The 11,269-nt window shown below is 36.1% G+C and overlaps 1 protein-coding gene across 2 annotated transcripts in view; it reads left to right on the top strand.

The window, feature by feature from the left end:
* The first annotated feature begins 401 nt into the window (after window positions 1-401).
* LOC145994617 (proton-coupled zinc antiporter SLC30A5-like) overlaps window positions 402-11,269 on the top strand; it is a 66,103-nt gene continuing 55,235 nt past the window's right edge. The window contains exons 1-2 of one of the 2 annotated variants that reach the window (XM_083130676.1): window positions 402-628; window positions 4,780-5,034. In XM_083130676.1, coding sequence (XP_082986802.1) covers window positions 4,850-5,034 — 185 coding nt within the window. In that variant the 5' untranslated portion in view covers window positions 402-628; window positions 4,780-4,849. Of the gene's footprint in view, window positions 629-4,779; window positions 5,035-11,269 lie in introns of those variants that run through there. The other variant, XM_083130675.1, reaches the window with a different exon arrangement.

The following is an 11,269-nucleotide window of genomic DNA, read 5'->3' as shown; positions in this document are numbered from 1 at the left end:
TCGGGAAAAATTTCCCATCCCGGTCCGGGTTGTGAGAAATGAATTCCCGACTTTTCGGAATCCCTAACAGTCTGAATATTCCAAATGGTCGTGCAAAAAAAAGTGGTTATTTCTCGTTGTAAGTGGCTGAAACGTCTCGGAAAATTTTAGTTTTTATTCCAGAAATGCAAAAACAATCATTTTATAGGGAAATCGCATTTATAATTCGAGATTGCGAGTGTCGGAGAAGCTTCCGGACGCTCTTGTCTGGTTTATGGCATGTTTATGGCACAGACCGGCATAGACAAATGTTTATAGTAAAGCAAACAAATGAATGTTTACTGCGCATTTTAGAAAATATTGATAATAATTTTAAATATAATAGCACCATCTTCAAAAATGTTGGAAAACTAGAATAGAACTTCAGCACTGCTCACTTGATACGAAATGTAACGTTATAAGGGCAAAACCAAGAAATAATATTACAAATGCCCCGTTTCTTTACAACTGCGCAAAGGAAACGTAATTTGTTAGCGTCGTCTTTCGCTTTCACGCCATCTTAGTTGCTACTGTCAACATGGCGCTTTGGCGTTAAGAAATCAATCGGAAAAAGTTTTTGATAATGATTGTTGAAAACATATCATCTCAGGTAAGAAAAGCATTACAGATCAAATAGAGAAATTACTCGTATATGTAGAAAATTGAGAGCTAAGAATTCGTAACCAAGGAAGAAGAGATTTCTTGTTGTTAACTCTACGGTATTTTGAATTTGTATTATCTACCTCCCATTTTAAATAAAATCCATCAGGAAATTTCTTGTATAACTATGGTGTACTCATATTATTTACATGATAAACGTTTCTTCAGGAAACCGTGTACACTTTTGAGCAATGAAATATCACCAAGGACTAGTATGGGAATTGAGTACGTCTATTGTAGACATTAATGGTGAATCAGAAGCACTTTATTTTTCATCTTATCAGAGAGAGTGTTTTTACAATATATTAGTACTATTAATACGTGCACATATTTCTTACTAAATACAGTTTCCAGCTTAACTACATGTGCACTACTTGGCCCTTTACGTTACTTCATACTACATAAATGTACAACATTTTCCTACTTGTAGAAGAAAAAATGGCCCAAGTTTCTTTTGTTTTATTGCAATTTCATCATGTTACGAATGGAATTTTTACATGGTTCGATTTCAATGTAAGTCTGTTAACACACACTGCGGAGTTTTAGCAATTACTTAAGGTTTTGTTCAATATATGCTTTCGTGGTTAGGTTAGGCAGGTTAGGTTTGGTTCCCTTAGCATTAACATAAAGTCCCTAAATGCATTCTACTAAGGTTCCGATTTACTTCTACATTCATTCCCACGCTTCTACAATATTTACTGTCGCTTGTCGACCGAGAATATCTTGTCCATGAGAAGTGCGTAAGATCATTTTCAATGTTTTTTTCAACATAAATAACTTTTTTCGAGTCCAAACAGTGCTCATTACTTTAAGGAAGGTTCAAATTTCGTGTGACAATGATTTCCAAAATTCTACGTTAATTAGTCTTTGTGCTAGGAGAAATCATAAAACAATCGGAACCGTTACCGAAAGAATTGTTGAACATGAACAAATGTAAAAAGGAGATTGATAATGTTTGGAAAATTTTGGTGGTTCTATTATAGTATAAAGGAAACACCTATAAATCATATTTTTTACATTGCTAACGTACTATTTTGGAATGCGGAACATTTCCTAAGGTGAAATAATGCATTTCTAACTAAGATAATGTCTATTTCTTACATTTACGAGTACTTACTGTTACTTGTTATTTCGATTCTGTACCACATTATGGCGGGCGATAGCGTACTGGTTCAGGGACTATCATATCATTAGCATCAACCTAATGTAGGTATTTTTTGCAATGTTTCCGATCATTATGCTGTATTTAAGCCAAGTATATTATTGCACATCACACTATTTTTGCTAGTAGTGCCAGATGTATTTCGTGTAGAATTGATAGTTATTTTAGGCGATAATTGGTAACACTTTACTATACCGGAGACGGATTTCTTCAAATTTACAGGAGAAAGTACTTACGGAAATCATTTTCTGTAGCGTTGTTGATGTTCGGGAATGTAGTTTTGATCCATTTTAATGCGAATGCATGTGGTTTTCTACGAAAATCTATTTCCGACGCGCTATTGCTGCTGCTACAACATGTGTCGAGGATGCATCTTGAAGTTGTTGCTGGGTGTGGAAGATGCCGTGGAATTTGTAATTCCGATGTTATCTGTATATGCTAAATTGAACGAAAGGAGTGCTAATGGAACCTAACCTAACAGGCCTAACCTAACCTAGTAGGCATACCTCGTCCCCGTGATGGTTCATGGGGCTATCGTATGTAAGAAATATACATTATTTTCGTTAGAAATCCATTATTTCACCTAAAGAAATGTTCTACAACGCAGAATAGTATGTTATCAATGTAAAAAATTGCGAAATAAATCATTGATAGGTGTCTCCGGTATAGTAAAGTAGTACCGATAATTTTGTCCCAAATTCTGATTGTGTAATTCTGAATTAATATTTTCCATGCTTTGATTTATATTTAAGTCTGCTGGAACATACTAGTGTGTTAGTGATTAAAATCTGAGTGTTCTCAGAGAATCACTTTTCGTTTCTTTGCACTCCTATAGCCTATGATACTTTGTGTGCAAGCATCCATTCTTTTACAGTTGTATTGGATATGAACTGCTGCAGCCATCGATACCACTTCTGTATAGTGGAAACACGTAGAAATAATGTCTTTTGTTACGTGCGTGACTACCATGCTCAAGGTCCCAGGTTTGATCCCCGACCGGTTCAAATCCGGGAACTTTTCTAACGTTGAAAGTGGCCCCGGCACCCACCCAGCGTCGAATGACATGGGTACCTGGGGGGGGGGGGGGGGTAAAGGCTGTGAGGGGCATGATGCTGATCACATCACACCCACTCATTACCGGATCAAGAAAGTGTGGGGCATTACCCCCACACCCCTATGCGCCATCATGACGTGGTGCTAAGCACAGGGGAGCACTTTACTTTTTTTTTTTTCATTGGTAGCATACTATTGTGCATTGCGGAACATTTCTTTGGGTGTTGTAATAATGAATTTGTAACGATAATAATGTGTATTTCTTTACTTTACGAGTATTACTGTTCTTCCTTTTTTCGGTTCTGTAAACACAATATGGCGAGAGCGTACTAGTTCATCTCACGTCGTGATTCTGTTGTGTCGATTTCCAGTCTCTATGCGGTGTTTCCAATCTTGAGAATGTAAAGCTTCCTACTTGCCACGAGCCATTCACAGTAATGTTAGGTTAATCAAACATAGTTAAAAAAAATTCCTGTTCATCCTAGACACTTCATCTTCTTGCGAAAACACAGCGTGGTTTGAAACAATTATTGGGGGTTACGTCATCTAAGACACAGAACATCGTGTTTACGTGCAGATAGCATATGGCAGCAACAGCAATTCTGTGTCAGAGACAAATTTTCCCATAACAAAACATGAATTGGGGTTCAAAAGGATAAAAAATACATTCCCGAACTTCAACAACGCTACAGAAAATGATTTGCGTAAGTAATTTCTTCTGTAAAAAGTAAGAAATCCGTTTCCTCTATATGGAAGTGTTACCCAGCCATCTACTTAAATGTGCGTTGGGTGTGAAAAGAGATATAACGTTGCTAATTGTTTTTGTTGTTACGTTAGGTTAATTAATTGCTGTTCAAAAACATTAAAAAGTTTTTTTATTGTTTTAAAATATATTTTAATTGTTAAATTTATTGTTTTAAAAATGTTTAAATATTTTTTTTAATGTTAACAAGTATTTGTTAAAAACTTGCCCTCCCCCCCAAAAAAAATGAGACCCCTTTCCTACATCCCCATTATTTCACCATTTGGCCAATTTGGTAAACAACGCAGTCCCTTTACAAAGCAATGGAATTTACATTGCAATATTCCCATGTCATATGGTCTTACCTAGTGTATAGTATTTGTTTATACATGTCAAAAACTATTATTGCATTGCGATCTCATCTCTTCTATCTCGATCACCATTAAGGACGTCCTATTCTTGAAAAACAATATTAATATTAGTATTTTTAGATGGTATACACTTGACTTCTTCATAGATGCAGTTGTACGACTAGCTAAGACTTGATGTTGAAATATGTAGGCTATGTTTCTATGTGCATTTTTTAAAAATTTTCAAAACATAGGTTTTTGAAAAATTTGATTTTCAAGAAAAGTTTGAATGATCTTGCAATGAAAAAGATTTGAAAAGTAGTCATGTGATATATCTAATTAAAGCTTATAGCCAAAGCAAGAGTTTGGTTCTTATCCCAACCTTCTACGTCAATTCTAGCTTGATTTATGAGGGTTTTTTTTTATTGCATGTGTGCCGAAAATTCTGTTGTTGTTTTTTTCATATTTCAGGGGGTTCTAACTGGAGAACTATAACAGATACAAATCTGCAATTTTGCAGTTTTCCTACCGTAGTGTAGTACTTCATGACACTTACGTATGAATAAAATTAGAGATGGTCAGGTGCTTTTCATTGGTTCGCTTGACATGGAACGAATGACCCATATCATAATGCATCCTCATCATCATGATTATCATTAGCAGAAATGCAAAGCTAAATAAAAAACAAGTAATGTATTGGAACTACTGGTATGTATTTTTTTTTTTCGGTGTTTGCTGTCTTGCTCTCACTATTAGGTAGGCTTCATACTCATTACTCTTATTTCTAATTACAGTGTGTATATCAACATAGAACCAAACTTGTAGTTGAATTTACAAGAGGTACAGTACAAATAACTGTATAGTATGAAAGCTGTTCCAAGGTACACTGATGCTAACACATCTAGAGCAATTTATCCATCATCGAAACTTGGATGGTATATCACACTTCTTATCTTAAGCAGAATATGTTACTCCATTGGGATTTTTTTGGTATATGATGTGCTGAAAATCATCAGAGTTGTTCCAGTAGTGTGTCTGCTTAAACTGATGTAAGTAAATGTTTAAATACTCGCTCTTAATATTTTTTTTAATTACTGTTAATGGTGTAAGGCCTGCTTCAAAGGAAAACATTTTTCTGTACTTTTCTGCTGTGATGAAGATACTATTGTGTAAAGTGAAAACTCTTATAGCATTTGGATGCCATATGCAGTACTAATTTTCTTACCATCTCATGTACCTTTGAGAAGCGAGCTTTATGTCATATGTGGAAACATTAAGGCAGCCCAGTGCCATGTAAACGATGTATCACTTCATGTTTTTAAAAATCCACAACAATTTAATCGAGAGAGAGAAAAAAGTTGGTTTTCTGAATAATTATGTGCTGATGCATTCTTGAGTGTTTTTTTTTTTTTAACAGTTTAGGTGACATGCATTTTTGTGCTCAATATAGACATTAGCAAATTACAATTGTATGTAAGTATAGTAACAAAAAGAAATACAAACAATTTGTCAATGCAATATTCGTGATTACTTTTTGAGAAAATGTATGTTGAGTTTCAGTTCGTTTACAAGATAACTCATTCATTAAATGTTTACCAAATATAAATAAACATTCCCCTTGTTAAATTACCTCTCTTCCTCCTTGAATTCATTATTTTTTTAAATGAAAGTTGTGCAACAGTGCCTTACATGCTATGTACACACTATATAGTCAAAAGTCACCGGACTTTTGGATTTCTGGAAATCTGCGGTAATTTCTACTTCGGCGAAATCTCCTCCACGTTGAACCTCGGAATCAATAACCATCCTTCTTCCACCCAAAACTCCAACCTCACTGTCGTCACCCACACCGACACCAACTTTAACAACTGTTTCCATGTTGCCATTATCCATCTATTACCCCCAAACACTGACACCTCTTCCCGCCGAATATGCATGCCACTATATCCCCTGGACTCAACCCCTTCCCTGCCATCCCGGACCCCACCCACAACTAAAATATATATGTTTTGTTGTCTGTGTAATTCACAGTTGCAAATGCCAATCCAACCATGAAATACTTCCATGTAAAGTACTGTCTCTTATAAATGCTAAAGGAAATGGTTCTGTCTAAAACAGGCCTAACACTCATACCACACTGATGTTTAGGTGTTAAAATATACATTTAACTCATCAAGGACATCTATTTGATATTGTTTACGGTATACCGGGTGGTCCATGTATAATGATAGTATGGAATATCACATGCAGAATGCATCCAATCGAAAAATTGCACGGAAGAAAAGTTTGATACTATTGAGCGGGTAAGTCAATGCCTCAAAAATTTTGTCGCTGCCACCCACCCCTTAGGGGAGGGGGGGGTAAATTTGAAATTTCAAATAGAACACCCCCATTCGTTTTACACATTTGGATTCCATGTTGAAAAAGAAGTATTTTTTGTTTGAAAAATTTTGTAAGAAGTTGCAACCTTCGAACATTTATAAACATTTGGTAGTTTCAGTTTTATTTTGTTCCCTTTATGTGATAACAGTTTTGGTTTCCATTGAGAACATTGCAAAAACGAATTTTATTCAAAAAATGTGTGCAAAGAATTTGGCAAAAGAAAATTGTTTGCAATTTATGTTTTTGTGTAACAATAAATAATATTAATTTGTTCCAAGTCTTTGGTTTCAAGGAACAATTTCTTATGAAAAACAAAATTAAGTATGTTACGTGTGGCTGTGGCGGCTCAGTCGGTAACGCATCTGACTACCATGCTCAAGGTCCCGGGTTCGATCCCAGCCGGTTCAAATCTGGGAATCTTTCTAACGTTGGAAGCGGCCTCGGCACCCACCCAGCGTCGAATGACATGGGTACCTGGGGTAAACCCTGGAGGGTAAAGGCGGTCAGGGGCGTGATGCTGATCACATCACCCCCCACTCATGACTGGATCATGAAAGTGTGAGGCGTTACCCCCACACCCCCTATATGGCTTCATGGCATGGTGCTAAGCACAGGGGAGCTCTTTACCTTTACTACAAAGTAGTTATCATTTGAGGTACACAAATAAATGTTTAAAGGAGCAAATGTTCAAAATGATGACCATTCTCTTTAATGCATTTCAAAACATTGTGTCTGAAGCTCCACACTGTTTGTCCCAAAATGTCAGGAGTGATAGAGGCACAAGCATCAATAATTCGTTGCCGCATGTTTTCTGGCGTTGTTGGAACTTCGTGGTATCACTTTCTTTTAAGTAGTCCCCAAAGGCAGAAATCAGGCAATGTGAGATTGGGTGAACGAGCTGACCAAGAAACGGGTCCTCCACGTCCTATCCATCGACCAGGAAACTTTGTGTCCAACATGGCTCGAGCCTGAATGGAGTAGTGAGTTGTGTTGTTTATAAATGTTCGAAGGTTGCAATTTTTTTACAAAATTTTTCGAACAAAAAATACTTCTTTTTCAACAAGGAATCCAATTTTTTTAAAAGAATGGGAGTGTTCCATTTGAAATTTCACATTTACCCCCCCCCCCCCCAAAGGGGTGGGTGGAAGCGACAAATTTTTTGCGGCATTGACTTACCCCCTCAATAGTATCAAACTTTTCTTCTGTGCAATTTTTCGATTGGATGCATTCTGCATGCGATATTCCATACTATCATTATAAATGGACCACCTGGTATATGCCAATATATGTAATCTAATGTATGGTGTGCGTTGTGAATATATATAGAGAGCATTGCATTCATTATTAAGTATGTTAATGGCCAAGTGTGTTGAGTGATTTACTTATGATCTTGCTGCCAAAAGTTCTGGTTTTGAGTCCCAGCCTGGTAAACATGTTTCTCAACTATTTTAGAAAAAATTCATTTATTTCTTTTGTATCCCCTATGCAAAGATCGTTCAAAAGAGGCATTATAGGTATATATAAGACTTGACAGGGCTGTACCCCCTCGAGAATTACATCGAACTTCGACAGATTTCAATGTTTTACGTAATGTAAAACTGGTTCCAGCATTAGGAAAGCAGAAATAACAGTAATATTTGATCCCAAACAATGGCCCACGTAAGTTAAAACCTGCAATTTTGGAGTACTTTCGCAGCTTTTTGTTTGTAAAAACTGTTTGTATGTACACTAAAATAGCAAAAGAACATGCCAAAAATCCCTATCAGTACGGTACCTAACCTAACTATGTAAATTTATAGCTGCTGTTGTGGAAAGTAATTTTGGGTGCTATATTCACTTACGCAAAACCTTTGGGCTGTTCTGCTTCACAGTAAATGTAACATTCTGAAATAACACTCACTTTACTTCACAATATCACATTTCCGAGAGCTAAAATCAACTGAAAACGTTCATAAACAACAAAATCTTCATAAACCATGCAAGATATTTCACTTTCTGTAGGGGAGACAGAGTGTCAAGGGTACTTGACTTTGTTTGAAAATAGTGGCCATTTTTGTTTCATGACTTTTGGCATTTTTGCAGACAGTTGCGATAATTATGATAACTCAGCTAAGAAAAATGATAGAAAGCTGGAATAAAAACATTGTTTTGAGTACATTTCAAGCTACATTTTATATTCTGTATTTTTTTTTACCATCTACGAGACTCATTCGGAAAGTAACCTCCATTTTGTATAAATAAAAACCTGCATAGATACAACAAATTTTTACTTTACATCTGAAAGGTACAGCTGTCCTCTATTTTTCAACATAGTTGCCATGTAAATTCAAGCACTTGTCATAGTGTTTCACTAACTTATCAATCCCTTCTGCATAAAACTCAGCTGCCTGGTAATTCAACCAACATGTCACAGCATTTTGAAGATCCTCATCGTCAGCGAAGTACTGTGCCCCAAGCCACTTCTTCATATGAGTGAACAGATGAAAATCAGGAGCCAAGTCCGGAATGTATGGGGGATGATCAAAAACGTACCAGTTGAATTGGCGCAAAAGTTCTTGTGTTCGCTGAGCAGTGTGAGGGCAAGCGTTGTCATGCACAATCACAACCCCAGATGTCAGAAGACCACGGCGTTTCTTCTGGATGGCTCTTCTCAGTTTCTGCAAAGTGTTACTGTAAACTTCAGAAGTGATTGTCGGACCACGTTCCATGAATTTTTACCCAAAGAAATCTTATCACTCCTCGTACCTCGCATTTGGTGGGATTTTCGATAGCAGCGGACATTTTGTGACGTTATAACCAGCATAAGCGCGGCACTACGATGCTCTCACTATCACAGCTGGAAGCTTACGTAATCACGGATTGCGTGACGTAACAACGGTTGCACCCTGCTCACTGCTACTAGCGCAACGCCACAATGGCGGTTACTTTCTTAGTGACCCTCGTATAATGCAAATGACCGAAATTTAGGCCCAAGAGTAATTTTAGATTTTGAACAAAAGTCAAATTTGATATTTTTTTCAGCAAGGAAGTAATGTGTTGCTCGAGCTATAATTTCTCGAGATGAAACATATACATCCAAAGTTTTAGTAGAAAATATTTGGTCGCTGTTTTACTGTTTTTCTCTTTTAAATTATAGCTCTGTGAAAATGCTTGTTTTTCCTTTTGTTCAAAATTTGGCCTACAATATCTGGTGGGGGACCGAATAAAAAAAAAATGATATTTACAGCATAAAGTACCTGTAAAAAAAATCGAGATCGATATTCCATGAATAAGAAAGTTTCAAGAGGGAGATGTTGGACAAAAACAGGCCAATTTATGTTATTAGTTACAAATAAATATTTATTTTTAATTTACTGCCATGCAGTTAAAATTATTCTATTAAGTACATCATACAAATAGCATAATTAGCCCATTAGTAGATATTATGAATGGAAAGGAATGTAAGTCAGAGGTTTGTCTGAACATGTTAAGACATGGATTCATCCAGTAATAAAATCTGCCTGTAATAAATTTTCATTTATTTAAATGGCTTTTTTCGCAAATTATGTGTTGACATGTTATATTTGTGTAAGAAAATGAATGTCCATTTATAATAAACACTCCAAACATGCACTCTTGACTGGAAATATACCGTAATACGAGCCTCTAAAGTTGCACACAGTAAAAACCCAAGTACTGTATTTTCACATGATTGGTCTCTTTTATTGCTTGTCTCTTATGGCATATTTCAACAGTAGAGTTTGAGGTGTAATTTTTTCGTATGTTTATTCTGACTGAATAAACTTAAGAAAATCCAATTCTTGAAATATTATGTTCTTTCTTCAACATCATGAGAATTTTCATTCAGTGTTTATCTATATATTTAGTATGCAGTATTAATTTATCAGTTGTAGTTTTTTGCAACGTTGTGTATCATATTTCAATTTTGCTTGTGGTAGCCTCTAGTTTTATTAGTATTATTGTTTGAATACTTTAGGTCTTTGACATAATGTGTGCACAAGGAGTAATTTTTATGTTTGTGTAGCCTTGTGATTCTTGTGTATAAAAGAGAGTTGATTCAAAATAATATTATTGAAAAGTGTGAAATATGAACTTCCTTGTTCTGATATGTATTATTGTGAGGTAAAAATTATTGAACACCCATGTATATGATATATTAACAGCAGACCAAGTTTTATTCCACGATTTGCAGATGTTTCATATTTTGGTACCAACATTTTTACATAGATTTTAGTTTCAGCGTAAGTGTTCCATGTGTGTTTTCACATTTTGTGGTTAGTAGCAAATTTGATTTTTGCAGGAAAGCTCCACATGCTGAAAAATGTACTAGGTGTATTAAAAAGCAAAGGAAAAGCCCATTTAACATGTTTAAAACAAGTAACTGAGCAAAGAAATATATCACTTCTTCACATAGTCTTTATCGAAGATAATGCATTTGTTGTACGAAGGTCGTTCACGTCAATCCGGGACTTTTGAGTTCATTAAATAAAAGAGAGAATTTCAAGGAGTACAAACTGCATTTATTTTTCGACATAGTCTCCTGCTACATTTATACACTTATCCCAGCGTTTAACTAATGCCTGGAAAGCTTCGGCATAGAAAGATTTGTCAGTACGCCTGAACCAGAAATGACTGCTGTGAGCTGGGAACCCTACCTGATGTCACTGACGGATGCACAGCCATCTTTGAATCGTTTTCACCATTCAGATGTCTTACTGTGGCTGAGCGTCTCACCACCACACTGAGCTTGAAGTCTTCTGTAGATCTCCGTGGATTTTACACCTTCGTTCACAAGAAACTTCATCATCCCACGCTGTTCCATGCACGCACTAACATTGTTGTTTGCCACCTCGATTAACGATCCCTGAACTGCCCTGCGACATGTGCGCTGCCTGTGAGTAA

Source organism: Lepisma saccharinum, chromosome 11 (assembly GCF_977018435.1).
Source record: "Lepisma saccharinum chromosome 11, izLepSacc3.1, whole genome shotgun sequence".
Taxonomy (NCBI): Eukaryota; Metazoa; Arthropoda; class Insecta; order Zygentoma; family Lepismatidae; genus Lepisma; species Lepisma saccharinum.
Note: the sequence above shows the minus strand (reverse complement) of the source record. Positions and strands in the feature narration are given on the sequence as shown.